The following is a 27967-nucleotide window of genomic DNA, read 5'->3' on the forward strand; positions in this document are numbered from 1 at the left end:
TGAGGCAAATGTCCTAGGTTCGTTCCCTTGGGACCACAGTAGACCATAGTCTCACTCCTTCTTGGACTATGTACTGCTCCTTCTTCCTCTTCTTCTGTCTATTATGTACCTATAGGTCTGAGAATATGGTTGGAGATACGACCTTGTTTCTTTCACCGGGGATCATACTCCACCTCTCCCATCAACAAGAAACTCTCCACGGAAATGCCTCTCCAAACCTTCTTCCCATCCACCATTTTGAAGAATTCAGGCTCGAAATCAATGATGCTCTTCCACTCCCGCATCAACCGACGCCAGTAGCACACCTCCGCCGCAGGACTGAGATACCTCTCGCGGAAAGTTCGAATGCTGTTGTCCGCAATCCGTCTGGCCTCATCATCGTGAGACAAAAGATGCTGCATTTGTCGCTCCAGATCTGACCAGTCACGCCTCACCTGAACAAAGTTTTGCTCGGGTCCTGAGGACTTCATGAGATGATAGTAATGCTGGACCCACTCCAACTCGTGCGAGACAACCACGCTCCTGCAACTCTGGAGATACTTCAGACGACCAGAGTACGTATTCCCTTCTGTCTGCGCAACATATTGATACTCGCAGTGCTGCGGCATAGTCTTGTAGTCATTTTTCAAACTGTCCTTGTCGTTCCACACAAGGGCCTTCACATCCGCCCAGGACTTGTCTTTCGTCACCTGGATAAGCTTATTCCGGATTGTTGGGCCCATGTTGGGCACTCCGCGCCAGAGCAGCTTGGCCGTTTTATTGCTCCAGGCCAGCCCTTCTTCTTCCGCCCATTCAGCTTTGGCTTGCACTTCGCGTGTAGACCCGGCTTTTGTCTCCGGCCAGGACCAGTGTCCAAAATCCGGGATCAACCATATAGACTTGTCTTTTGCGCGACGGGCATATCCCCAAAGGGGCAATTCATCGACCGAGTCGTCTGTATTGAAAACGAATTCAATATTGGGGAGCGGCTCCGGCGATGAAAGGATCGCTCGGTTTATCGCAGACAGTGTAGCTTTTTCTCGGGACCAAATGGAGCCTTCCTTGTCGATTACATACAACTAAACCATGCTTAGCACTACTTGAATAATCCACAAAATGATCATGTTATTTACCTGTTGGTCATATATCATAGCTCGAATATATCCATTTCGGGCTGGGATCGCATCCAGTTCCTTGAGAGATATCGGACGAGATTTGCGATCGTCCCTGGCGCGATCAAGTTCGGCGTATAGATCGGGAAATGCCTGGTCACATTGGACTTGCGTGAGCATCAGGTTATCCCTATCGCGCTGATAATCCCAGGAGCCATCAAATAACTGCTCTCTGTTTGGCTTTTTAGCAGGAAATTTGTCAAGTACTCCGTTGTGGGTGAGTGGTCGTGGTTCAGGTTGATAGTAAATATAGAGCCCTATAACTAGGAGGATGCAGGGCAGAAGACCCGCCAACCGTTTGATTGTGGTCGGCATACCGGGAGAAAAATAAAAATGTTAGATAGCAGGACGCCCCTTTAAAGGGAAAAAATGATGTTGATAAGGCTAGGGCACGATATTTAGACTTTCGGGATAGCCTCATTTCGTCATATCTCAAAAGGAATGAGAATTTCGAAGTTGTCGAGACAACTGGATTTGGAAATTCATTAAAATGAAAGTGCTTTCTAAGCAAAAAAAAAAAAGGAGAAAGTGCGCCATATAAAATTGTGGCCTTGTAATCTAGGTGTCTAGTGTCTAGTGAGTTACTAGTGTTTGGGACCACGTGGTATGGGTTGTTCGATGTATTGCCAGGAATATATACAAGCCTTGGGATATTCCTAGAAAATAGCCATGCAGTTGGGCGGACTAGAAACTCCCCGGGAGCAGTTCAACGGGCTACTCGAGATAAAGAAACTCCAGCGACCTAACCGCTTGCACGTTGCAGCCAACTCATCCAAATCAAACATCTCCCCAATAGGAACACCCCACCCAGCCAGCAAATGATGATGCAAATCAAACTCGGGGTTCAGCGGCGGGTAAACCTCGAAACTAACAGCATCAGACGCAACAGCCGCAAAATGATTATCCCATATAAAGCGCAGCACCCGCTCACTCTGTTCGATTCCAGCATGCTGCGGCATTCCCTGCTGACTATAAGCCACCCGGTCCTCGGCCGACATCTGCTCCCACGTCTTAGGCAAGCCAACCCGTAAGAAAAAGACATCGCCCTTCTGGAATTTGATGTTGCATTCGCGCGCGATCTCCTGTACCTCATCTAGTGAGATCATCTGCCGACTCAGCGCGTTTACACTGAGGCCTTTCTTCTCCGCGTAGGAGACGTAGTCGACTAGCACGCCACGCCCGGCAATGCCCTTCTTCGCCCAAAATCCAATGCCAATCCGTGACGAATTCTCATCTAGAATTTCCTCTGCGGTCGTGCCGCCATAGAAAAGACGTCGATCTTGATCTTCTGGTGTCGGTGCTGGCGCATTGTGGTGCCGGAGGCCGTCCCACTGGGATGATTGCTGTGGGTTGAAGTGGTACTCGTCGTCGAAGGCGACGCCCTCAGCGACCCATTTAACTCGGTGCTCGAATGGCTTGCGGCCGAACCCTAGTTTCTCAAGTCGTGAGTCTTAAGATCTTTTATAGTTTATCGACAATTAGGTGCCCTTGTTTTACCTGGTGGGCTCAAATTCTCCATATTCCAGTTTAAGCATACTCGCTCGCCGGTCTGGATTTGTGTTCGTGCGGCTTGAGCAACTATGTCGGGCGTTAAAAGGCGGAGCATTCCCAGCCCTTCCTCTTCTGACCCTGCGGTCCCAGACCAGAAGCGACGCTTGTCGGGGAGATCATCGTATGTCTCTGGGAGATTGGGAATGCCAGACATGGTTCGGGGGGGGGGGGGGGGGGATCGGAGAAGCAGATTAGCTGAACTTTCAATGCTAGGAAGAACACAAGCTATGTGATTCATGTAGCAAGAGCGACCAACGAATGGTTGAATATACCCCTCACCTCGGAGGAAGTCCGGTCCCTTTTGACGTATGACCCCCCACAATGAGAGAGCCGCAGAGCTCAATGCCAATTTAGTCGAAACTGAATACTCAATAGATGTGTTTTGTGTGGACTTGTGCAGTGTTTGAGTGTAGGGTATGAGTATGAGCCCATCAAAGCAGGATGACAACAGACCCGTCAAGTGTTAACTACATTTGTACTAAGAAAGGTGATGTAGAAGTTGAGTTCTGATGCAAATTGGAAGCATGTCAAGGCCCATTGGATGTACCAGGCCCTATCACCGCTTCCTCGGTATCCAGGAAGCGTCTTCGGTCGTTCCTTCCCTATTCTAATGAGGTAATTGTAATCATCTTTTCTCTTTCTGGAAGGCGCGTTGTCTCCACCTGCGAGTATAATCCCCCCCCCCCCCCCCTTCGCTTTTGACCTCCTTCAAATTCCTATCCTAGAACGCCCACCTCAGACCGTTCGTAGCATACCGTCTCTCGTCGACAAGAGCACTAGGCGTATACTATGATATTGTGTAGTCGCCATCTCTATGTTGTCTAAATGGAGAAGTGGAGTTGGTATCAACACCGCATGTCCTGTCCTGTTGTAGGCAATGATATTGTAGTCAAAAAGTCCATGTTGTACTAGTATGCATATAGAAGCTACAGTAAGTAAAGTAAAGTACAGGATACAGGATCGCCAGAAGAGCACAGCAAAAAAGCAAATTTACATGTCATCCAGGTCGTCATTAGCGCTTGAGCCACCCTTCTGCATATCCGACATCTCATACTCTTCCTTTCGGTCTGAAGATCCAGCACGCTCCCCAGCCGACATAGCAATCGCCTGCCGACCAGTGTCGGAGGATTCGAGGAACTCGCGCAGGCGGCGCTTGCCTTCTACCAGAGCTTGCTGGGAGGCGGCCTCGGTCATCTTCAGCATGGGACCCCACAGGTTGAGGTGATATGTGATGTATGCGGCAATAGCACACACAAATAGCAGAATAAAGTAAGCCGGGTTGCGCAAGACTGTGCAGTATATTAGTAAATGCGAAAATGAAGGATTCATCAATAAAAACTTACCAGCCCAGATTTCGTTCCAGCCTAGAGCCAGCAACAAACCGTAGAAATACAAGGGGACCTGTGTCATACCGCCGATGGCACTCCGCTTGGCCTCAACATAGACACCGTCTGCGGTCTTCTTAAATCGTATAGTGAGCTCTTGGCGCTTCGTATCGCTAAGAATTGTCATCTCTTCTTCCAAACTCTTGCCCTCGTGTTCGTCCACACCCCCGATGGGGGCCAGATCCTCCTCATCCGCAGATGTCGCAGTGCTTGGGGTGTGTCCAATCCATCGGTCAAGCGGGGGTGGGCCACCAGTCCTGTCCAGGCGGAAACGAGACAGAAGAGGAATCAGCGTCAAGGTGGACTCGCGAGCACGGGTGTAAATGCCCTCGATGTCATCAGTTGGGCGCCAAATGCGTGGCACACCAGCTTCGTCATAGCGGAACTTGTCCTCGAAGTTCTCCCGAAGTTTGAGGAGCAAGTTGCCCTCAATCATCTCCTCTTCAATCTTGGCGCGGAGAACACCCCAAGATTTGCGGCGCAGTCGCCAAAGGCCAACATCGACTTCATCAATGCTAGCATCGAAGCTGCTCGCACGGTCCGTGAATCTCCGTTCAGCGTCAAGAACAGTATCTTCAAACAAGTTCCAGATCCGATCCCAGAAGTCTTTTTCGGCAGGCTTCTCCCCGTTCTCGGGGGCACCACCGCCAGCTCTTCCAGACCCGAGGGCATTAAACTCGAGGCCAACAGATTCACCCAGACGAGATTGAACCCACCGCTCGACGCGGGTAGCCAGCCGTCTCATTTCATCTCGGCGTAGTCGGGCGCTGACCTCATCCAATTCTTTCTTATACAAAGATAGCTCTTGCTTGTAGTTGCTCCAGGAAGCTCCATCCACCAATGTGGAGCGCGCAACCTCCTCGAACTTATCCAACGAAGACTGGGCCTCCTTTGTGACGATTTCGGCGAACTCGTAGTTAGCGCCCTTCTTCTGGCCATCCTTCACAGCAGCGGTGACCGAATCACTGAAGTCGCGAATTCCAGACTTGTGAGCTGCAGATAGCTGGCCGTGGAAAAGTGCCTTGAGGCGTGTGTCGACCTTGCCCTGGAGCTCAGCGCTTTTCCGTTGGTAAACACCCTTGTGGTATCGGCTGGCTTCCGTCTCAAAGCTCTTTAGGGTCTTGACGCGCGCAGCACGCATGGCAACGCCAAGTCCCCCTAAGACTTCAGGCGCACCAAGACGCACTGATTCGGCCTGCTTATCTTCAAATGCGACGATCGCCTCATCGAAGCCGATCATTACCTCGCGCAAGATTTCGTCACAACGGAATTGGGCAAGCAATTCCTGCTGTGTGGGCAAATCCAAGTCCTTGTTGTTGACAATTTGATCCCAAATTCCCTCCGCATAATGTGAGAATCCATCGGCTGGGATACGGCGATGATACTCAGGTAGGAAGACTCCTCCTTCCGAGAACTCGCCCTTGAGCGCATCCCTCTTTGGGTCTCGGTGACCTTCACGGAAACGTAGGCCAAGCTTCTTTGCCTCAGTCACAAACTGCTCAGGCTGATAACCCTTGTGCGGCAGTCCATAGAATTGGAAATCAAAGTAGTCGTGAATCGTCGACTTCTCCAAGCCCGCAGGTTTCGATATAGTGTCCCAGAGACGGGAGAGGTCTTCCAATAAGGTCTTCTGCAGGTTCTTGAGTGGTGTGTTGCCGATGAAATCACGAATGACGAAGAATAGGAGGGACCGGTGGGTGGTACTATAGAGAGATTAGCATCCAAAACGCATAGAGAAGGGGACGATCACAATGATACATACTGTTTATCCTTTAGGAACAGCTGTAAGTTAACTTCGAACACGGTCTTCAACAACCCCATGTTGGCTCCTTGATACAACCCCACCTGGTGTTCCCAGATGTTGACAATGAGGACCTCACTCGTCGCAAGCGCAAAAAGCGCACTCTTGCGCTCGAAGTCCTGATCCTCACCTCTCTCGCGACCATCAGTTCCCTCCACGTCCATGACCAAGATGTTATCCGCCATGCGCTCCGCTGCGCCAGGTGCGCCCTGCTTCTTGTTGTTCGACAGCCAGATACCCTTTGTCGTTTGCCTTCTTTCCAGCTCTGACATCACGGAGAACTCGGTACCGAACAGGTGATTGAGCAGTGTGGACTTTCCGGTGGATTGCGAACCAAACACGGAGATGAGATGGTAGTTGAAACCAGCCGACGTGACGTTCTCAAGGGACAAATATTTGGACAGGTTGGGACTAGAGTGATGCGATCAGCTTCGAAGCTTTATAAATGGATGAACCATAGCAAAGGGAGGTTGCCGTACTTGAACTCCTTATTCTCATCAATCACCTGCACGCCATGCTCATAAGAAGCAGCATCGCCTTCGGCGCCGATCGAAGCAAAGTGGCCATTTGAGAGAATCGGCGGCGCAGTTGGACTCCTTTCCAAGCCCGAGGGGCGTCGTTCAGTCATGTTTATCTTCCTCTGCTCTGTGTATTTTGGGGGAGGGGGAGGTGTTGTGGCAACAGCGAGTTGAAAGAGCAAAGATATACTAGGATCTAGAGGACCATGCAACTGGAAAAAGCAACAGACTAATCAAATGGAAGAAATGGGAAGAATTTAGGGATCACACGGTCGTTTCACGGGTTCATTAAGATGATCAACTCCCGAGGTCGATGCTGGGGAAACAGTCTTACATAAACCCCTTTAACCCCGGTAACGTCACTTTTTAGACCACTCTGGACTTGGTTTCTTGTTTTTGTTTTAATCTATTCTACGTTTTATCAACATATTGAGATATTATTTAATAATATTGACATTTCAGGAAACCAATACCACTTGGCTATTTGGATCTGACCCGTGTTTGTCAACAGATCCAGTGCCCCCGATCATGCAATCAAATGATAGAAATTGCATTTCCCTCCACAGGATATGTATATTCTCAACTGTTCTAATCTACACCGTGTACGGATTTGAGACAGTGAAGTCAAGTCACAAGAGTATCTGAATTCATGGTGGTGGCACACCATCTGACCAATTTAGATTCCAGCCCTGATCAAGTCCGAGGTCAACACTGCGGTTTGGCCACATATACTGCCCGAAATCATCGAACAGTCCACTAAACGCGTTGAACTCCAGGCCAGCATATGGATTTGTCACTGTTTCACTTCTCGGAAGCCATGACTCGTCTGGATATCCAGGCGCCATCGTGGGTGTGATGGAAGCACCATTCAAGGCGTCAGTGTTGGTACCTGATGCACCTTCAGGGTCAGACATCGGCGTAGTATAGAGCTGACTAGGGCATTGTACCGAGGGAGAGGCCTCTGGCCCCATTGTGCCTAATACTTTTGATGCCTGCTCCTTGCTTTGGGGGCGACCCTTGAAGAACTTGCTTCCTGCACTGACCGTAATAGTACCAAAGTAGGGCACTGTAATTTTGCAGCTCGATATGGAGCCCCAATCAGGTTTAATATGTCTGGTGTTGTAGATGGCGCCGAGGATGTTCGCAGACTCGGTAGCAACTGAGCCTCCTAGCTCTGTTGCCGCCAGATGAAGGGTCTCGACGACCTTCTTTACTATATCCCAGTCTTCTTCGTCTTGCTCTTTGCTATGATCTGGACTCTCTTCGGAATAGCCTTGCAGGTGTATTATCAAAAGAAGACACAGCGTGAAGGCCATAAAGTCGATCATTTTGCACAAAGAGGGTTTGGTGGTGGATCGAAGGACCTTGTATAGAATGAGTCCTTCTCTTGCGGATTGAATCGCGATCGTGTGGCAGGGAAGGAATTGAGGCTCAAGGGGGGATTGCAGCATCAATGGGAGATGGAGAATAGCACGCAGTAGCTTGAGCATGAATTGCAACGGGACCCTCTCATTGTAGTGTTCCCGTTTCTCGTGTTGGCAAGGCTCTGCGGCTTGGAAGTGGCTGGGCATAGATTTCCAAGAATCCTGCAGCTCTTGATCCAATCGTAAAGTTGCTGTGAGAGTCATCTTGGAAGGGTCTTGGTTTCGGTCAACCATATGTCCCGTGATAATGCCAATGCGCAACAGGTATTCCTCAGGAGCTGATAAGTTGAATTTGAGACGTTGCTCTGCCTGTGGCAAAAAGAATTGATCTGTGATACCATAAGGCAGGCCAAGAATCAAACTTAGGAATCGATCCGATGTTGCCAGGTAACACCAGATTTTCAAGCGCCTTGCATATAAAGAATCGCCTGGCCTTGGAATCTTAGTGGACAAATGCATTCCAGCTAGATGGGCAAACTCGATTGCTCGACGAATGACCAGCCAAGCTTTCCGGAGCCGGCCATCAGTCATGTGAGCCCTTTGGAGCAACAGCTGGCATTCTATACCGGGCAAGGTAGCGGCGAAGTCATCATCACGGACAATTAAGCGGTCCACGGTCTCAGTGCATTTCTCATAGAACTTTTGAGGCTCGAATGGTACGATTAAAGTACCAAAGTCAAACTTAGACGGGGCATGAATCGCACTGATACACAGGCAGATGAGTGCCTTGGCGACTTCGGCGGGCGCCACTAGAGCATCGTGGCAATGTTCATTAAAGACGAGTCGGTCGGCATGTCGATCGAACATATCTGGAAAATGATCATGCCACACAAACCAATGGAAGGACGAGTTTATTATACTATTCATATCCTCTGCGGGAGGAAGGAGAGACATGAGTTCTGCGCGCACTGCTTCGGCCTTTGGCGACATGTCCTGAACACCGGCGAATTTATCATTATTCGACGAGTCCTTTTCGCGGCTCACGATATAGTTATCAAACAGTTGTAGCACCGGCGCATTGCAAATCTGGTCACTAGACGGGCCTAGTTCGTCTGTCTCAGTAGCCAGTGGCCTCGAATGGGCTTGTACACCTTCCGCCCCATAATGTCAGTCACGCGAAATCCATCCACACGCGTCCGGGATATACCAACATTGACTTGTCCCATGGTGCTCGCTGAGCGGAGTGCGAGAGTCCTGCTGGTCTAGTCGTTTGGTCAACCCCTCGACAAGGTTCTCCAGGTGCGCGACTCGCTCGCGGAGACTGTATGGCTGTTCGCCTAGTTGGGAGTTCCGCTGGTAGCCGGATGATGGAGGGGTAATAACTGTATGTTCTTGATCAACACATTTCGTACCTCTGGACCGACACTCATTACAGACTGTCGGGCGGTTGGGGTGAAATGTGCATCGAATCTTGCGTCGCCGACCTATAATTGAACATCATTAGCGCAGACATATCAAATCTACTGTTTGACACGTACATTCTGTGCAACTTCTGGTCCCCTTTCTCATCCTCTTTCGCGCCGGTCCTTGGTCTGTCCAGTTTTCCATCTTAGCCCGTACAGCGAAAAGGCAAGGATAAGATTATATGTCCACTGATCTGTTGTGAGAGTTGATCAGATCAGTGACTGTAGGTTGTGCAGCATCCTGTGGCGAGGAACAATATCGCGAGCAAGACGAGATGACAGAGAAAGGGATGCAATAGTTCTAACGAGTCAAGCTAGCTCTAAAGCTCAGATCAATCCTATGTAATCTCAAATAAACAAAAAAGGAGTCCACACAGTTGAATGCTTCTCATAGATGTCTTCGTCCGTCAAAGTTCGGCCGAATCGGTGCGATATTTCGTCCGGGCCAATCAGATGCAATACGCTTCTTCCGTTAAGTCCGTACGACGGAGTTAATATGTATAAGACCGTGAGGATTTCTCTCAATGCTATTTATTCTATCTATTTTTTGATATCCCCTAATTCACTTCTATCCATCTCGATCCGCCTCAGTCTACCAAGCACCGAGAGGCTGCAAGTACTGTATCATATCCGCTGCCTGTAGTTTATGATAGTTCTGTCCGGGGTGATAATGATTCCACCAGATACAGGAGATGCCATTCTCATTGAAACAAGTGGCATTCGGAAATCCATATGTCTGAGGATCGTCCAGAATCTTTGGCATAAAGGACCAGGTATCGTAAAGAACGATGGTAGTCTACGATCAAGTTAGTTTTGTGAAAACAATGTAAGAGATCAAAACGTACGTCAGTGTGGCTTGACTTGAAGTCATTGATCATTGTTTCAAGGCCATTGTTATAAGCTTTCACCCACGTAGCGTATGTTTTGACGGCTTCCGGCCCCTCTTTGATGATCATAGGACTCCGATCTGTCGGCGGGACATTGAGGAAAAGGAATTTCCGTCCGCCAGATGCATATATCTTCTCAACGAGACATTTGTACTGGGCCATTAATCTCGGCACAAGTACACTAGGTTGGGTGTCCTGATGACCCCAGCCGATACTACACATTAAGAATATTAGAACATAACCAGCAACGGGGGTATTAAGAGGCAATACTCATTGATTCCAATCCAGAACCCAAACACCGCACTCTCTGAAGACCACGGTGCAGATACAGGCTTCTTGCTATACGCTAACTCGAAGTCCCGGACTTGCGTTGTTACATCCTTGACCTTGGTATCCACAATAGAGTTGTCGATTGTCGCCCCTCCAACGGCGAAGTTGTAGCTGAGTACCGGTGAGGCATTGTATAGAGTGGTCAGGTATCCGACCCAATTTGTCCCACCGCTCGTTGTACCGGTCCCTATTTGACTTCATGAGTTTCTTGATTCAATCCTACTTGTTCAGGGGAATAGTGCCCACCTAACGTTGGGTTTCCCATCGGGTTTGTGGTAGATGGCTGTGTCCCATCGACAGTGAACTCGGTTTGGGTGTAGGAATCTCCGCTGTGGAGGTCATTAGGCTTCTCTCCGATCGATTAACGCACAAATGATATCTTACAATGTGAAAAGGTAAGTCGATGCATCTTGAGCTTGCAATGGTGCTGTAGCAACTGGCCCACCCCCGGCCACAGAACCAAGATCATCTCGATGCTTCATGGTAGTATAGAATATTACCGCAGTCTTCGAAGAAAATAAGTAAAATTCCAGGAAAGCCCGCTATACATGTGCCCATGGCGTTTCCCTATATATATTTGGGATTTGTTTCCTTTTATCCGGTATTGTTTGTGGAGCTAGTATATTTAATATAATATTGGTTGCATTTCTCCATTTCTCCGGATTGGTTTAGTGAGGTTACTAGCAACACGTATGAACATGAACTGTGTAAGCGAAGTCTGATAACGTATCAGTGAATTGATATGAAGTATGATCTAGAAGGCCTAACGATAGGAAATTATGGAGATCCAATGAGAGATCTCAGCGCCCCTTACGCTCATAATCACTATAATATCCCTAAAAAGAATTACTAGAAAGTTCTAGTTCAAGGATGCAAGTCTTTTGGTAAAACCGCTTGGCCATTGCAATATTTCAAGGTAATTAGCCCTGATCTCTGTACGGAGTACAAGATAGAGACCAATGCTTGCGGAGTATACTTCTTACTATGTACCCCCGCACTTCGGAGGAGAGAAGTCCGTAACACTATACTAGTGTAGCGCTATTTCGAGGCATGTAAATATATTGAACAGTATTTTATGATAACTTAGCATTTTATCCATCTGTTTGGGGCGTTTGGCAGCTGCTAGCATATCAGCATATAGTAGCGAGGTGCTGCAGGCCAAGGTGCCACAGCGTACAGCACTAAAATCTTTGTACTTCAACCCCCCTCCCTGACGCATTTGTCAAGGCCTAGCTCTATACAATATATAGTGTCGATACCAGCAAGTCGAGTTACATCATTTTTGAAGAAGAGTTAAGAACAGCTGAAGATCATGTCCGCGCGCCAACCTACTTATGTTTAGTAGTGTATATTTCAGGTATGTACATGTAGGCTGTAGCACAGTGTTTTGGGCAAACATCATGACATCCCTGCTTCAATATACAGCCTTTCATATTGAGCCAGCACTTCTCGGGGCTGTTGAATACGAAGTACGGAGCTGGTCAAACACACATAGTTGCGCCACCTTTTGTTGTACATATATATGTAACAGGGCCCAGCCCGTTTACGCCACCACATGATAAGCAATATCCTACAACTTCATAAGGAGGCTGAGAAGGTTTGATAAGCCAGTGAGTACTGAAAAAGGGAAGCTGCCCAGGCTCATTACAGTGGTTGATTGATGTCTATGCCTGATTGCGCCCAGGGTATTTGAGAATCCACAGCGTACATGTATTTATTAGTAAACGATAAGGAAATCAAGCATTGGGCAAAGCACTAATCAGTCAAAAGGACCGATATAGCGTTCTTCGGTATCAACAGGGCGGACGAATTGCGATTCCTACGGTAGCGTAGGATGCAAGATGCTAGTCAAGCATTGATGTACCTAGCTTCTGAATTCGTTCTTATTATGGAATAGACCAAATCAGGGTCGAGCAGTGGGATATCGTACATTGACTTGGGCATTGACTAAAATTATATATGAGCCTAGGAAGAATTTGATCTGAATACATTTTCACGGGAGTGGAGAAATGAAAGAAAATCCGACTACATCTCCAAGACAGTAGAGGTACATGAACAAGATTCAAGCGAAAACTCCGGTTTACCCCCCGGATCCCTCGTGCTGATCGATGATTCCCGGGCTGTGGAATAAAAGGTGCCAAAACAAACAAGATGTTAAAGAAAAGGGGTTCATAATACAAGGGTCAGACACTTCGCCTGTCTGACCATGGGTGTGAGCGGACCATTTACTCGACGATACGAGTAATCAGACCAGTGGCGACGGTGCGGCCACCCTCACGGATGTTGAAGCGCTGACCGGGCTCGGCAGCAACGGGGTGGTGGGTCTTGAGGACCATCTCAACGTTGTCACCGGGCTGGACACGTCTGGCCATGTCGCCATCGGGGAAGCTGAGATCACCAGCCTCATCTAGAGCATAGTTAGTATCCCTTGTATTGATTTGATATTAAGATAGATTGGGAAAAATTGAACTTACCAGCAGTACGGATGTAGACTTGGGGGCGGTAGTTGGCACCGAAGCCAGTACGGCGACCACCCTCAGCCTCGGTCAAAACGTACATGGACACGAGGAACTTCTTGTTGGCCTTGGTGCTGTTAGGGGCAGCAACGACCATGCCGCGGCGGATGTCCTCACGGCGGACACCACGGAGCAGGAGACCGGAGTTGTCACCGGCACGGGACTCATCACAGGACTTCTTGAAGGTCTCAATGTCGGTAACCTTGGTCTTGATGGGGTTGCCGGAGTCGGTGGCACCGACAATTTCAACCTCAGTATCCTTCTTCAGGAGACCACGCTCGACACGGCCAGAGACGACAGTACCACGGCCAGGAATAGAGAAGACTTCCTCAACGGACATGAGGAAAGGCTTATCCATATCACGCTCGGGGGTAGGGATCCAAGTGTCGACGGCCTTCATGAGCTTGTCAATCTGCTCGGTACCAATATCGGGGCGGCGGCCCTCTAGGGCGCAGAGAGCAGAGCCGAAGATGATAGGAGTCTCCTCACCCTCGAATCCGTAAGAGGAGAGCAACTCACGCATCTCAAGCTCGACAAGCTCAAGCATCTCAGGGTCGTCGACAGCGTCGACCTTGTTAACGAACACAACAATCTTCTGAACACCGACTTGACGGGCAAGCAGCAAGTGCTCACGGGTCTGGGGCCTATTGCGTGATTTGCGTCAGCACATTCTTCAAACTAGCTTTCTAGACTGGGGCCGTACATCTGACCGTCGGAGGCAGCAACGACGACAATGGCACCATCCATGTTGGCGGCACCAGTAATCATGTTCTTAATGTAATCGGCGTGACCGGGGCAGTCGACGTGGGCGTAGTGACGGTCCTCAGTTGCGAACTCAATGTGGGCAGTCGAGATGGTAATACCACGCTTGCGCTCCTCAGGGGCCTTGTCAATGGAGGCATAGTCGAGGAAGTTGGCAAGACCCTTGGAGGCCTGGTACTTGGTGATGGCGGCAGTCAGGGTAGTCTATGGGCGTATGCGTTAAATTCGATATTCGGGTGGCGGAAACATCGGAACAAGTCGCAAATAGCTTACCTTGCCATGATCAACGTGACCAATGGTACCTGGGAAATAACCTTTAGCATGGGGACGGATGATGCGCCAGAGACAGGGTCTTACCAATGTTCACATGGGGCTTGTTACGCTCGAAAGCAGTAGCCAATCCACGGCCGGTCACCTTGTTGCTGAAGACATGGTGGACGGGGTTGACGGTAGTCGGACGCAGCAGGGAGGACCGGCTGGTGCGCGCCAGGAGGTTCAATGAACGGGAGATGGTCGACATCTTGGTTCAATCGAAACAAAAACGATGGAACAAGAACAAAAAGGAAAGATTAAACAGATGGAGTAAGGATGGGAGAGAAGAAGCCCAGATCAACACCAAATTTTTTAGTAAGATGGCTTCCGGGATGGATGGATCCTCAGGGCAGGCTTAGTCATCAACCAATCACGGGCCTCGAATTGCGGACAGAATATGTTGAACATGGGGGATAAAACATCAACGTATATATAGATGTTTCTTGATGATCAGTGACATTATCTCAATTTGAAGGGCCTCAGGTCTAAGCTCTCTAGGGCTACTTCCGAGGTATGTAGGAGTGACATCAGGTATCATGGTGTACGGATCCAACAAGTTCATATCCTTTCATATCCTTAACAGTGATAACAAACAGCGCTATACAACTGATGCCATGTTGTACAGTTCAATGCGATATAATATACATGTGACCAGTCCTCTCCGCTAGTTCATCTTCTGTGCAGTAATCTTGAGTTGCTTTCCCGGTTCTCCCTCCATTGCCTTGGTCTGAGTTCCACCGGCCTCTCTGATTGTGTCCAACACACTCTGCATCACCTGTTTGATCTCATCAACTGTGGGGTTGCGCTTGCGCTTTTTGGTGGTCAATAGGATTTCTACCCTGCGGCCTTTCTCCAAAAAGGTCGAGAGTTGCTTCAGGCGGTGTGACAGATCATGGGCATCGATTGCCCAGTTCAACTCAATTTGTTTGAATGTAACCTTAGATTCGCGAGCTGACTTTGCTTTGGCCTTTTCACGTGCTCGCACTTCTTTCTTATTGTAGACCTTGCAAATTGGCGGGTTGTCATAGTCTCCTTCTTGCACCTGGAGAAGAAAGCACTCGTCGTGGTCAAAGCTTTCAAGGACATCCTCTAGTCTGGTCGGAGGGTCGAGATCGCCTTCATCGTTCACAACTTGGACAAATGACGCACGGATAGCTTCGTTTATCGGGGGCTTTTCGACGGGGGGTCGATATTCTCGAAGCTTTAGGCAGCGGGATTGTTGAAAAAATCGAGTCTGGGGGGCATTCTGAGGAAGTCTGAATGGAAGAATGCCAACTCTGGAGCTGCGAACGGACACGGTGAATATCTGACGTAGGGCCTGGGCGGATGATAGGAGACCGCGTGTGTGGTTCATGTTGTCGGCTGGTAGCGGGTAATACAGTGGGAGCCGTAGAAGGATGGCGAGCTCACCAAGAAGGAGAAATATAATGCCTTGCAACGATGAAACACAGAGGGGATTAAATTGAACAGTCGATGGGTCGCTAATACGGGGAAGTCAAATACGCCGAATGCAAACATGACAAACATTTGTAAACCACCATCTGGCCGGCCCCGGGGACTACCTACATACCAAGCTTAGATGCTTCCGGCCAATTCATGATGCCTATGTACTTACCAAATAGTCTGACATTACTGCACATCAAGGGCATCCAGCACATGGTCTAAGCCAGTCATCTTGATACATGGAGAATAGACGTTTCTCCCTCAGTTTGGTAGTCGGAATATACTGCCCAGGTGGCGATAGATCCATCAATCATGTACTACGCGCTAACAATGCAAGCTGTACCCTTTGTACTATGCAGGAAGGTGAGTCTTAATAGAAGAGAGATATGTTTTGCCTTATACCATACATTCCTAGTGTATGTAGATCTTGGAAGTTCAATAATGTTCTCCCCCGAGGTTTGTATTATGTACAATCAATCCATGCATGCGTTCAACGCCACATCTGCGCCACAACCATGAAACTCTGAATCTCCTTTCTCTCCTGACAACTTTCCCTTTTACATCCATCCACTTTTTTCTTACAAGATTGGCTTGGTGTTTTTGGAGGACATCGGGATCAATGGTTGCTTACTTGTTTCTTTCTTACTCTTAACCCCATACAATCGTTCAACTATCCTTGCGCCAGCGACAAACGCCACCTGTCACTGTACCTTTATAATTCGACAACTGCTCGAATGTCGACTGGAGTCGACAATCAAAACCATAACAGCAAATCTGACTACATAGATTCCGCCAGCCGTCACCGCTCAATCTCCCGGAGCGACGGATCTGCTTTCTCACAGTCTATTGAGTTCAATCAAATATCCGAAAAACAACCCGTCAACATGGCACAGACCCAGAGATCGCGTTACTTGAAGACGGGGGCAATTATTGCCTTCATCTTCATGGTTTTGGTCTGGCTCTCCCCATCCCAGCCAAGTGCTTCGGGTCTTACCAACGGTCGGTATCCCCCTTGCGCGCTACTGTTCGCAGAACTGATTATTTGGCAGAGCAACCACCTTCAAGCGGTGGCGCGTCCACTTCGAGAGTATGCACCAAGCCATTTGATTCGTCCAAGCCTCTTATTCAGTATGCTCTTATGATCGATGCCGGTAGCACTGGGTCTCGGATTCACGTGTACCGATTCAACAACTGCGGCCCTACCCCAGAACTTGAGAACGAGGTGTTCGAACAAACGAAGAAGAAGGATGGAGGCTCCGGTCTCAGCTCTTTTAGAGAGGATGCCGAGGGTGCAGCCCTGAGTCTGGACCCTCTTATGGATGTCGCTGTGAAGTCGGTTCCTGAGGAGTACAGGTCGTGCTCTCCGGTTGCTGTCAAGGCCACAGCCGGACTTCGTCTTCTAGGTCCTGAAATGAGCGACAAGATTTTGGAAGCCGTAAGACACCGCCTGGAGACCGCCTACCCCTTCCCCGTTGTCTCCAGGGAGAAGGGCGGTGTCCAGATCATGGATGGTTCGGACGAAGGTGTCTACGCTTGGATTACGACGAACTATTTGTTGGGCAAGATCGGTGGCCCAGATGAGACTCCCACGGCCGCTATCTTTGATCTGGGTGGCGGCTCCACCCAGATTGTCTTCCAGCCTACCTTCGAGCAGAGCAAGGCTGGTGGTATGCCGGAGCACCTCGCCGCCGGTGATCACAAGTATGACCTTAAGTTCGGTGGCCGCCAATTCGAGCTATACCAGCACTCTCATCTAGGATACGGTCTCATGTCTGCCCGCGAGGCCATGAACACCATCGTCGTGGAAGCGATGCTAGCTCAGAGCCCCAAGGACCTGACCTGGGTTGGGCAGCCCATCTCTAACCCCTGCATTGGCCCTGGAATGAAGAAGACAGTTACACTCAAATTCCCCGCTGACCATCCCTTGGGGCCTAAAGTCGAAGTGACCATGGTCGGCCCGAAGGACAAGTCTATGGCCGCCCAGTGCCGTGGTATCGCCGAGAAGATTCTGAAGAAGAGCGGCGACTGCAAGCTTGCACCCTGCTCTTTCAACGGCGTGCACCAGCCCTCTCTCGCGAAGACTTTCGCCCGAGAGGACGTGTACATCTTCTCTTATTTCTTCGACCGCACGGCTCCTCTTGGCATGCCGGAATCTTTCACTCTGGATGAACTCAACCAGCTGACCTCCACTGTTTGTGCTGGCGAGAGCGAATGGAAGGGCTTCGAGGCCGTTAAGCTCGAGGGTGAGGATAATGCGCTCGTGCAACTTCGGGATCGTCCGGATTGGTGTATGGACCTCAGCTTCATGATGGGTCTGCTGCACACTGGTTACGAAATGCCCCTGTCCCGCGAGGTCAGGATCGCCAAGAAGATCAAGAACAACGAGCTGGGCTGGTGTCTTGGTGCGAGGTTAGTTCACTCCTTCCCGTCTCTTTCTAATCAGTATACTGACCTGCTACAGCTTGCCTCTTCTGAGCCAGGAATCTGGCTGGACTTGCCGCATCAAGGAAGTGGTCTAAACAACGAGACAGCGAAACGTAAAATTATCACTTTTTAATAATGTCATTCGGTCATAGTGTGTGATGGGTTCATGCATATATAGAGATTCGCGATATGCTCGTGTTTGTTTTACTATTTTCTTCTTCTTCCATGCCTGTTACCTAGACTTGATTTCTGACGAGTGGCATACATAGGGAACGAATGTATGGGTGTTTTTGTGCAGCAATTGGTTTGGAGCCACTTCTATAGATGGAAAAAGCAAAGCATTAAACGCTAAATGATAACACAGAGCCCACGATATGCAAGTAATTGTCAAGCCATAAAATCGTCATGATTGAATCAAGGCCACACATCTCCATCAAATGTCATAAATAGTGCAACCCACCACCACACTAGGCCAATGTCTACTGAGCCATCTCCTCGATGGACGGCTTATCCGTATTCGACTTCTTATTCTTACCTCCCATGAGCTTCCCAATGATATCCGAGTCATTCATCTCCTGGGCGGTCTTTCCAGCCCCAGTGGCACCCTTATGCTCTTCGTCATCACTCTCCTCGCCACTCGAAGAATCACCATCTCGCTTCTCTTCCAAGACTCCAAGACCAAGATCCTGATATCGGTTAGCAAAGCCCATCAAAATCATCATGAGCCTTACCATTTCAATGTACTGCTCCCCATTCTCATCTGCATTATCGAGAACCAGATCTCCAGCCTCCCCAGCTTCAATCTTCCTCTGCAAATCCTCATTTGCATCCTTCATCTTTGGCAAGAAAGAGTTGAGCCGCGACAAAATATCCGAATCGCCTTTCATGCGATGTATGCGCGGTTTCGGGCGGCCGGCGATGCGAGGTAATGAGGAGGGATCAGAGGAATTTGCGTGGGTGCTCGACTCTCCGGTGCGAGCCGTTTCTTGGTCAGAGTGTTGTTCATCTTCTCTTTCGCTCTCGCTGTTGTCCTCCGAAGATGAGCCCGAGGATGAGGTTGGGTCTGAGTCGGATGACTGAACAGAGTTGGCGCGCTGTCGACGAGACGCGGTGCGGTCTGTTAAGTTGAGAGGTCGTGCAGACGGATTGCTTGCAGCAGCCTCAGACCTTGTCGTTGCTTTGGTCATGTTTTGGGTATTTGGAGGTATGCGGTTTGCTGGGACTCGCAGAGATTTCTGGGAGATTGTGATGCGCGGATGTTGGGGTTGAGGGTTGGAATGGGTTCTGGGAAGATATTTCGAGATTCTGTATATGGCTAATTGTGATCTCGGTGTCCGATAGCCCGATGATTTTGTCTGTGTCTTGGAAGAGTGGAAGTTGAGTCTGGTTGCAGGTCGGGCATTTTCAACTTTTTTGGGTGGAGAACTGATAACGGATAAGCTTATCGGCTATCGATGCATGTGATCTAGATGGATTTCAACCCTAAGCCTAGGCGGAACACTGAGAGCACAAATCGTAGATCGTAAGGAGACTCAAATGGTTACATGTAGTCTCTAACCATACATGTTATTATTACAAGGTAGTTCAATAAGAAGCAAGCCAGTAAAAAAGCCTCCCGGGTCTTTTTATACATGGCAAAACACCTCCGTCAAAATCATCGGCTCCGGTTCCTTCTGCGACTGCGACTTCGTCGTCGGCTTGGGCTTCTTCGTCGGCTAGGGCTCCTTCGGCGACTAGGAGTCCGTCGACGAGGTCGGCGATCATCTGTCTCCTTGTCTTTACCTTTTTCCTTTTCTTTCTCCTTTTCCTTTTCTATGCCAACCTCAAGATCTCCCTCTTTTGCTTGAGTCGGATCCTTATCTCGTTCAGATACAGGTTTGTAACGGTCAATGTCGGCTAACCGGGGTCGCGGTTCTCGCTCTCGCTCTGGGGATCGGACCCGGCGGCGGGGTGATTTGCTCCGGTTGCTGGTGGAGGGCACGTATCGGTCAATATCTAGAGTAGGAGAAGGCGAGCGACGCCGAGATCGAGATCTCCGTCGAGTAGATCGAGAGCGTGACCGAGGGCGGTCACGGGCGCGAGCGCGCGAGCGCGAGCGGCTGCGAGAACGTCGGCGTACGGGTGAGCGAGAGGGCCGACTGCGCCGAGGGCGATAATTATCATGATCTCGGTTGCGGCTGCGGCTGCGGTCTTTGGACCGCGATCGATCCCGTATTCTATCTCTATCTCGGCCAACACTGCGGTCCCGGTCATGCCGGCCGACGGATCGACTGCGGCTGCGACGGCTTGGTCTGTAGCTTCCACCACCTCTTTCATCCCGGAAGTCGCGGTAGCCACGGCGTGCATCCATATCACGATCTCGAGACCTCACAGAAGTATCCCGGGACCGTTCACGTCGACGGTCTGTGTCATAACGGGATGTGCGTCGTCGGCGCGAGCGACTACGGCTTCGATCCCGTGTCAAATGTCGGGTCCGATCACCCCGGTCTGCAATTGAACCACGCCTTGCGTCAGTATCTCGGGAAATGCTGGCTGCTCTGGTAGATGTATTGGAAAATCTGGAATCATTCGCGCTCTTCGCCGGCCCTAATGTTGATCCTGGCGGTTTCAGTCCATTTTCAATAGCCTCGGCCTCTTCAAAGTCAAATTCGGGCTTCTGTCGAGCCTTGGCTGCAAGTTCTTCGCCTTCTTTCAAAAGCATTTGCAAAGCAGCCTCCTCAAGTGACTTCTCATCCACAAGCGGCGCTAGCAGAGGAGTTGGAGCATTAGACGTAGATGACTTGTCGTGCTTCGAATCCCGTGGCCAAGGGGATAAGCCACGGTCAGAGCGATAGGCCGGAGAGCGATCACGGAAACGGTCTCTATCTCGAGTTCGACTGCGGTCGCGGTCCCAGCCTCGATATCGCTCCCTATCTTCTCGCCTTCGTCGCTCATATCTTTCGTCTCGCTCTCGTTCTCGCTGCTCGTCGAGAATTCGTTGCTCCTCGCGTTGGCGCTCACGATCAGCTCGCCTCTGTTCATCAATTTCCTTTCTTCGGGCCCGGTCTTCCTCATCTTTCTGACGTTCAAGTTCGCGCTTCTTTTTACGTTCTTCATCCCTGATGCGTTTTTCCTCCTCCTCAATCTCCCTCTGCTTGCGCTCCTCTTCGCGCCACACTTTTTCCCGCTCCTCTCGCTGGGCACTGACGTAGGCTTCGTAATCTGCATCGGTTTTGTTCCCTAGCTGCAGTTCACGGGCGGCTACTTCCCCTCCAACGTCCTGGCATCGGATCTCACGAACAGATTCGAGGATAAAATCCAGGTGTTTGGATGCTAATTGGTCGATGGAGTCCTCCACGCTCTTGTAAACATCACCACGGTCCACCGCGCCCTCAATGAGTGTTGCTGCTTTCCCTCTCTCGCGGGACAGTAGTGCGGGTTCGCGATCGATCTCTGACTCTGCAAGGGCGACTAACTTGTTGGTAAAATCGGTTCGAAGTTCCTGTTCGGATAGGATTAGCAGACGGCAGAAAAATATAAACAGTCTCTCGCAAGCACTGTCTCAGGAAACCCTCATACCCCATCATTGAAGTCAGCCCATATTTGCTTGCGAACACTATCAAAGCCACCCTTCTTCTTGAATGAATGTAGGAGTTTGTCAATGACCGCATGTTGCGCGGCAGACAAGGGAAGGTCATCGGTCTTGAACTTCTTGCGCTTCACGCTCTCAATATCAATAGACCGTGTAGCTGTAGAATGGACATACTCTATCCCTTGAGAATTGTCCATTACCTCATCAGAAGCCATAGTAACACGACTGGCCTGGACAAGAGAGAGATTCAAAGTCGCGCGAGCGATAAGCGATAACAAATGTGATCGGAAGAATGGTTATTCCGTGATTGGGAACTGCGGCCCGCTGATTTGCTTCAACCTCGTCTCTCCTGTACTATTGCGACGGCAACATCCAATTCCGCCTCCATTTACCCCGGCCGCAGCGGTGTTGAATTAATCGATCCACCCATCTGCTTTCCTGATCCTTTTTCTCGGATCCCCTTTCGTACTCGAATCACAAACACAAACCCCGCGCCCGACCGCGATCATGGTGCACAAAGTACTCTTCTGGAGTGGCTTCGGTACGTACATATCCTTCCCCGGATTCCAATTTATTGCAAGAGAATGCTTCATACCAAGAGGCACGACTGTTAAAATTATTTATATGGCCATTGGAACTAACCGCGTTGATCCCACAGGCATTGCCGTCCGCCTCTGGCAACTCGGTATCGAGATGCGTCCGATTCTCGCCAAGGAATCCCTCTGGGTCTACCCTCTTTTCGCCGGTGTTGGTGGAAGCTTTGGCTATTGGCTCCAGGGTGTTGAGAGCAGACAATTGAAGATGCTTGCACAGCGCCGTGAGGCCATTCTCGAGAAGCGTCGGCGACGGGATGAGAAGCCCGAAGGTGGTGTCCTGGCTGCTGCATCATAAAGCAAAGAGCTATTATGATTGAGATGGTCATTGTGTGTATGCGTTTTTCTATTTGTACCAAAATTCAACCGGTTTGATATCAGCATTCGGGTCTTCGCATTTAGTGGACAATTCTTGCCACAGATGCATTGACATCTCTTATTTTTTTGATCTGTTCTTCAAAATTCTGGATAAGAATAGTCTCCAATTTGCCTATTTCTTTTTTAATTTCACGGGGTATAAATCCCGAAGTAGAACGTTTCCAAGGTTAACATCGACCCATCCATCAAGTCTGAGGCGTCATGAGTCAGCAAGGAGTGGGTGCCCGCCGGGCAGGCTCCCCGGGGTCGAGTACATCATCAACTCCGCTCCGTAGACACCTACTTATACTGCGCTCGTCATTCATTATTTCTTTCCTGTTTGCTCCCTTTGTAACTTAGTCAAGCTCCCCGGTTCTTCTCGGGTCTTTTGTTTCTCTTTCTCGCGATGCTTATTGTCTGTCTTTGAGGAAGAGTCCGATGACGAGACTCCGTGGCATAGATGGATAACCGCGGCTCCTTTTTCTTCTTCCTGCTAGTGTTCTACATTATCCTCAGCTCTCAGTCTCGACCGCCGTTGATCGATGAAGATCGAGCACGGCAACGTGAGCTTGATCATGAGCGACAGGTCCTTCAGCTGTTGAATGGTTCAAAATATGGCGACTTCGATCCGCCCGCCAATCGATGGCTCCCTTTTTCGGGCTTAAGGGCAAACGACAGTTATGCTTGGGACCTTCTCCCGCAGGTTAAAGGCCTAGCTCGCCACCAGTTACAATCGGCTGTCTCAAATGCCGGTTTAGAACCCCCGGATGGTCTAGAAGACCCCACCGTGTCGCCTACGTTGAACTTGACCAAGCTCCTGCTTCCAGTATATCGCAACTCAACCGGAAAGCTTCGGGGGGACTGGGTTCGGAAAACTGAAGGTGGTGATCGCCGTGAACCTCTGAACACGACTGCCATCGCCGAAGAACATGAATACTTCACCCATGAATTCAGCCATAATATCACTGGCAATGGGGGCACATTTTACTTCGATCTTGAAGAGGGAGGTGGCGAAGAGCTTCAGATGGGAGATGGAATTTTGAGAGAGATGCGAGCCAGTTTAACGGTCGAAAGCGAGGACTTCTGGGGAAGTACCTGGTACCTCTCGTTATTTGGTGTACACTTTCCAGACACCGGAAGTATCATTTTGACTACATCTAGCGAGAAATTTGGCGGGATCTTCTCGTTGCCGCATTTCATGCTATCTCCTGACACTTACGAACTCTCCCACGAGCTTCTTCTCAAGTCGCTGTCGGACACCATCTCGGAGAAGCAAAATCGACACCCAACACTATTTCCCTGGTCCTCTCTGGCAGGAACAGAGCAGATGGAGTTCCCTGCACCTAAATGTGAACATATCATCTACTTGCAGCAGCATCCAGTGATGCTCGGGGATGCCGCTGCTGACCGATTGTTATTGGAGCGTATGGAGCAAGAGCTCAGATATCCTATGGGAGCGCCAATCCCAGCTCCTCCTCTTATGGTCATGTCTGCCGTTGTCTTCTCTCCAGACTGCGGGTACATACTTCAAACGAAAGGAACCCCTGAGTTCCCTCCTTCTGATTCGCTATATGTGACTGGGCCCAAGCATGAAGAGTACAGTAAATATGCAGCTCGTCTCATTTTCGTTGTTTCTGGTGTTTTTGTTGCACAGATCACCTTGCTTCTCCGACAAATTAAAGAGGCTTCAACTCCTTCTACCCGGAGTCGAATCAGCTTCTATACCATCGCATTGATGGCGCTCGGCGATGCATTTGTTTTAACATTCATTGTTTTGGAACTATTCGAGGCGGTATCTTTCTTGGTTCTGGCCACTGCATCATTTTTGGCGTTCCTGTCGGTGAGTTACATTGGAATGAAGTTCATGATGGAAATATGGGCAGTGCAAGAGCCAGAAAGAAGAGAGCAAGATCGTCCGCCCAATCCACCAGCTCCAACTACTCGCCCTGAGCCTTTGCCTTTGCCTGCCACTGCTCCGGCAGTGCAAGACTCGGGGGCCACCCCAATTATCTTGTCGCCCGACCAAGATGCCCCCGACGATGAGATGGATTCCCCGCCGCCAGCCACCCGAACCACTCCCCCAACTCCAAGGCAAATCCGCAGCGACGTAGGAACAATGTACGCGCGGTTCTATCTTGCGCTGTTTGGCATGCTCATCGTGTCAATATGGGCTTTCCTCCTGCCGAGACGCCTCGGCTCGATCTACACCCGATTCTTGGCTGCAGTTTATCTCTCCTTCTGGGTTCCACAGATTTACCGAAACGTGATGCGAAATTGCCGCAAGGCCCTTCGATGGGACTTTGTTGCTGGCCAGAGTATTCTTCGGCTCTTCCCTTTCCTGTACTTCCTCACAGCGCGGGGAAACGTGCTGTTTATCCGCCCCGACTACACAAGCGCATTCATCATGACTGGATGGGTGTGGATTCAAGCTTGGATCCTAGTCAGCCAGGACGTTCTCGGACCGCGCTTCTTTGTGCCTCGTGGCTGGGCGCCGCATGCATACGATTACCATCCCATGCTGCGCGATTTATCTGGAGCGGACGAGGATCTGGAAGCTGGTGGTGGTGTTTTGTCAATTGCATCCCTGCGAGGCGATGAAAGAGATCTAGTCAGCGACTCCAAGGATGACGATAAGCAGCAGAAAGATCGCAAGAAGGCGGTGTTCGACTGCGCTATTTGCATGCAGGATATTGAGGTGCCTGTCCTTCCCGCGCTTTCTGCCTCGAGTGGAAGTAGCGTCGCCGATGGGGCCTCAAGCATCTTGAGTCGCCGATTGTACATGGTCACTCCTTGTCGTCATATATTTCACACTGCCTGTCTGGAAAGCTGGATGAGACTTCGCCTCCAGTGTCCGATCTGCCGTGACACCATACCTCCTGTATAGCTTCTGTTGTAATGCTTTTCATATATGATATCATCCTCCTGTACACAGACTTGCTGCATTACACTGTTGAGACTTGCATGGTCTGGCTCTGAATACACATCCACCTGGATATATGGACTATGATTTCTCTACAAGAAAATAAAAAAAGCCATTCACATACAGAAATCTTGTTGAACAGTATATTGATCCGTAACGGATCGACGAATCTAAACGCTCTCGTTGAAGGAAATCGGTCACCATTGGGCATACATGACGATATGACATCACACTTGAAGAAAAGGAAATTAACCACATCCAGCACATCCAGCACAGGCAGGTATTTATAAACCACGAATCACAATCAGTCTTTACACTCCATAAATCTAAGCATCAATAGTCTCTTTGTAGGCAGCCTCATCGAGCAAGGCATCGAGCTCAGCAACATCAGCGACCTCAATCTCAGCGATCCAGCCCTCACCCTCGGGGCTCTCGTTGATGGTCTTGGCCTTATCCTCGAGGATGCTGTTACCCTTGATAACCTTTCCGGCGACAGGGGAGAGGACATCGGAGGCAGACTTGACGGACTCGACAGCGCCGACGGGCTCGCCGGCGACGATCTCGAGGTCTACCTCGGGAAGCTCGACGTAGACGACATCACCCAAGGAGTGAGCAGCGTATTCAGTGATACCGATCTTGGCTGTAGAGAGCGTGTGTTAGTTATCTCCCTGCCCCATATTTTGTATACTATAGAAGGCCCTATACACCCGGCATGTCGGTTCAATGGGTCCAAGGCAGGTGTATGAGACCAATCGATCGGGATGGTAGTAAACTAACCAGTCTTGCCGCCGTCGGCCAGCTCAATCCATTCGTGCGACTCTGTGTACTTCTTCAGCTGGGCTAAAATTGCGAATTGATGCGTCGTTAGTAAAATGTGACATCATAGAGCTTCAGGAAGCATGGTTGACGGTTGTGATGCTTCAGCACCGGTCCAAGGGTGTTGTAAATTACCCTGGACAGTATTTGGCAACACTGGGGGGGTTCATGGAACTCACAGAGAGGGCTCTGAGAGAAGCTCCTGGTTCCCCGCGGGAAACGGAAAGCAGGCGCAACCTGGCAGGTGGAGGCAAGAGGCTTCTGGGTAAGGACCCTGGAAGCAAATGGGCGGATGGCACGAGCGATGGAGGACATTTTGAGGTATAGAGGAAAGGAATTGGAAGCGTGGAAAGTGAAATGGGAAGAGGGGAGAGTTTAAGTAGAAGGGAAAGAAGGTGATGCCCTTCTCCGGCGGAGTTTCCCCGATAACGAAATGCCAAGACCTCTGATAAGCAACGCGCTAACCTCGTCGGATTTTGCTGGCTTTGAATGGTCATTGCCTCATTACAGTCTCCAGTGCGCGCCACCCCTCGATGCCATGTTGTACGAACTGATTGCCATTGTATGTTTTTGGTTTATGGGAACTGTCATATTGGTTCTAAAAGATATGTCTGGATTTGCTAACCGCTCTGCTAACAGGTCCGCCCGGGCAGCCTCAACGAAGTGCGAGAGTATGTCTGAATCAACACCTTCGCCACGGTCTCCATCATCCGAACCTATCGAATACTAATATAGATAATTTGCTGCAGAATCGCCCGTAACGCCGGTACCCAAGTCATCCGCTCCGGCGGCGTCGTTCGCGGCTACACCAACTGGGGCGCCTTCCGCCTGCCCAGGGTCACCACGAAACATCAGGCCCGATACACCGAAGGTCACCACTTCATCATGCGCTTCGACTCCTCCGGCTCTGTTCAGTCCTCTATCCGCCGCACTCTCGGTCTCGACCCGCGTATGATCAACTTCTCCGTGGTCAAGCTCGGCGACAAGCTTGAGGAGATCAAGGATATCGAGGGCAAGGTCGAGTGGAACAACGTTTCCACCATTACTGACCAGATCTAATTGATGCAATTTTTTGACGAAAGTTTGATTGATTGTTGATATCAGATTTAGAAGCGTGGATTTGGATTTCAGCACTTTTCTTTTTGTTCTTTGTATTATTATGGCACAGGCATTGGGAACTGCCACTTGAGCCTATCAGCACAATCGGCGCATATTGTACAAAATACCAGTTTGATCTACAAGTCTATTTTGTGGCTGTTACTACAATTCGTGTTCTCTCCTGTCCTCCATAAAATATGGCAACGACGAGCATGGCAAGCAAACCATGCATCCGATAGAAACGCCCAATATATCTCTCCCTATTTCGACTTATATAGATCGACATGCGGCACCCTCTGGACGCCACCATTGTTCATTGTGTAAACCCGAGGAGTGAAATGATCCAGCGGAAATGCATTTCCTACCCGATCAAGTTCGAGTGCTGAATTTGGATTAAGCATCCCATTGGTACATAGACAACCGATTCATACAAAAGTTATACAATTACTTTGTTCAGACCTTCTACATTTAGAACTTTCACCTTTATATCGAAGTACGCGTGACTCAAATTGACAAGCCGAGGCACCGGCTAGTCCCGTCTCTTAGTCCGGGGTACCAATGTACCAATCCCATATATCCCATTATCAAATCCATCATTTCTACTCACCACAGTACCAGTACCACCATACAGGTTTCTCTCTATAACATCAGACGGTACAAAACCTGGCTTATTAGTCCCACCTCCCACAATTGCGGGGAGGACCA

The 27967-nt window shown here is 49.7% G+C and overlaps 14 protein-coding genes across 14 annotated transcripts; 4 read left to right on the plus strand and 10 right to left on the minus strand.

Moving 5' to 3' along the window:
* Positions 1-152: 152 nt before the first annotated feature.
* On the minus strand, positions 153-1466 carry N7517_002210 (CAZyme family GT90; the record flags this gene model as incomplete). Its single annotated transcript, XM_056719940.1, has 2 exons — positions 153-1058; positions 1113-1466. The coding sequence occupies 2 exons, from the start codon at positions 1464-1466 to the stop codon at positions 153-155; spliced, it is 1260 nt and encodes a 419-aa protein (XP_056584075.1).
* A 341-nt stretch (positions 1467-1807) lies between these two features.
* N7517_002211 (uncharacterized protein) lies at positions 1808-2940 on the minus strand (the record flags this gene model as incomplete). The annotated part of the gene is made up of 2 exons (XM_056719941.1): positions 1808-2580; positions 2649-2940. The coding sequence occupies 2 exons, from the start codon at positions 2938-2940 to the stop codon at positions 1808-1810; spliced, it is 1065 nt and encodes a 354-aa protein (XP_056584076.1).
* Positions 2941-3692: 752 nt separating this feature from the next.
* On the minus strand, positions 3693-6516 carry sey1 (dynamin-like GTPase SEY1; the record flags this gene model as incomplete). Its single annotated transcript, XM_056719942.1, has 4 exons — positions 3693-3991; positions 4046-5790; positions 5850-6299; positions 6368-6516. The coding sequence occupies 4 exons, from the start codon at positions 6514-6516 to the stop codon at positions 3693-3695; spliced, it is 2643 nt and encodes an 880-aa protein (XP_056584077.1).
* A 537-nt stretch (positions 6517-7053) lies between these two features.
* N7517_002213 (uncharacterized protein) lies at positions 7054-9378 on the minus strand (the record flags this gene model as incomplete). The annotated part of the gene is made up of 3 exons (XM_056719943.1): positions 7054-8921; positions 8982-9254; positions 9309-9378. The coding sequence occupies 3 exons, from the start codon at positions 9376-9378 to the stop codon at positions 7054-7056; spliced, it is 2211 nt and encodes a 736-aa protein (XP_056584078.1).
* Positions 9379-9825: 447 nt separating this feature from the next.
* On the minus strand, positions 9826-10932 carry N7517_002214 (SGNH/GDSL hydrolase family protein; the record flags this gene model as incomplete). Its single annotated transcript, XM_056719944.1, has 5 exons — positions 9826-10029; positions 10079-10334; positions 10391-10637; positions 10697-10779; positions 10835-10932. The coding sequence occupies 5 exons, from the start codon at positions 10930-10932 to the stop codon at positions 9826-9828; spliced, it is 888 nt and encodes a 295-aa protein (XP_056584079.1).
* Positions 10933-12611: 1679 nt separating this feature from the next.
* Positions 12612-14337, minus strand: N7517_002215 (translation elongation factor Tu). Its single transcript, XM_056719945.1, has 5 exons — positions 14086-14337; positions 14002-14030; positions 13670-13932; positions 12925-13610; positions 12612-12857 (listed from the first exon to the last, which is right to left on the minus strand). The coding sequence occupies exons 1-5, from the start codon at positions 14246-14248 to the stop codon at positions 12676-12678; spliced, it is 1323 nt and encodes a 440-aa protein (XP_056584080.1). The 5' UTR covers positions 14249-14337; the 3' UTR covers positions 12612-12675.
* A 367-nt stretch (positions 14338-14704) lies between these two features.
* Positions 14705-15394, minus strand: N7517_002216 (putative translation initiation factor IF3; the record flags this gene model as incomplete). Its single annotated transcript, XM_056719946.1, has 1 exon — positions 14705-15394. The coding sequence occupies one exon, from the start codon at positions 15392-15394 to the stop codon at positions 14705-14707; it is 690 nt and encodes a 229-aa protein (XP_056584081.1).
* An 823-nt stretch (positions 15395-16217) lies between these two features.
* N7517_002217 (guanosine diphosphatase) lies at positions 16218-18002 on the plus strand (the record flags this gene model as incomplete). Its single annotated transcript, XM_056719947.1, has 3 exons — positions 16218-16482; positions 16533-17892; positions 17945-18002. 3 exons carry the CDS (start codon positions 16218-16220, stop codon positions 18000-18002), a joined length of 1683 nt encoding a protein of 560 aa, XP_056584082.1.
* Positions 18003-18386: 384 nt separating this feature from the next.
* Positions 18387-19094, minus strand: N7517_002218 (NOPCHAP1/New4 family protein; the record flags this gene model as incomplete). Its single annotated transcript, XM_056719948.1, has 1 exon — positions 18387-19094. The coding sequence occupies one exon, from the start codon at positions 19092-19094 to the stop codon at positions 18387-18389; it is 708 nt and encodes a 235-aa protein (XP_056584083.1).
* A 457-nt stretch (positions 19095-19551) lies between these two features.
* On the minus strand, positions 19552-21693 carry N7517_002219 (BOD1/SHG1 domain-containing protein; the record flags this gene model as incomplete). The annotated part of the gene is made up of 3 exons (XM_056719949.1): positions 19552-19640; positions 19690-21388; positions 21466-21693. Coding segments are annotated over 3 exons (2016 nt in total), but the record flags the coding sequence as incomplete, so codon positions are not given.
* A 292-nt stretch (positions 21694-21985) lies between these two features.
* Positions 21986-22369, plus strand: N7517_002220 (putative NADH-ubiquinone oxidoreductase 14 kDa subunit; the record flags this gene model as incomplete). Its single annotated transcript, XM_056719950.1, has 2 exons — positions 21986-22019; positions 22137-22369. The coding sequence occupies 2 exons, from the start codon at positions 21986-21988 to the stop codon at positions 22367-22369; spliced, it is 267 nt and encodes an 88-aa protein (XP_056584085.1).
* Positions 22370-22888: 519 nt separating this feature from the next.
* Positions 22889-25312, plus strand: dscA (ubiquitin-protein ligase dscA; the record flags this gene model as incomplete). Its single annotated transcript, XM_056719951.1, has 1 exon — positions 22889-25312. The coding sequence occupies one exon, from the start codon at positions 22889-22891 to the stop codon at positions 25310-25312; it is 2424 nt and encodes an 807-aa protein (XP_056584086.1).
* A 362-nt stretch (positions 25313-25674) lies between these two features.
* N7517_002222 (glycine decarboxylase subunit H) lies at positions 25675-26479 on the minus strand (the record flags this gene model as incomplete). The annotated part of the gene is made up of 3 exons (XM_056719952.1): positions 25675-25988; positions 26126-26188; positions 26344-26479. 3 exons carry the CDS (start codon positions 26477-26479, stop codon positions 25675-25677), a joined length of 513 nt encoding a protein of 170 aa, XP_056584087.1.
* Positions 26480-26675: 196 nt separating this feature from the next.
* On the plus strand, positions 26676-27223 carry N7517_002223 (mitochondrial 37S ribosomal protein bS6m; the record flags this gene model as incomplete). The annotated part of the gene is made up of 3 exons (XM_056719953.1): positions 26676-26726; positions 26804-26835; positions 26914-27223. Coding segments are annotated over 3 exons (393 nt in total), but the record flags the coding sequence as incomplete, so codon positions are not given.
* Positions 27224-27967: the final 744 nt, after the last annotated feature.

The sequence above is a fragment of the Penicillium concentricum genome (genome assembly GCF_028827145.1).
Source record: "Penicillium concentricum strain IBT 3081 chromosome Unknown utg000001l_segment0_segment0, whole genome shotgun sequence".
Lineage (NCBI taxonomy): Eukaryota > Fungi > Ascomycota > Eurotiomycetes > Eurotiales > Aspergillaceae > Penicillium > Penicillium concentricum.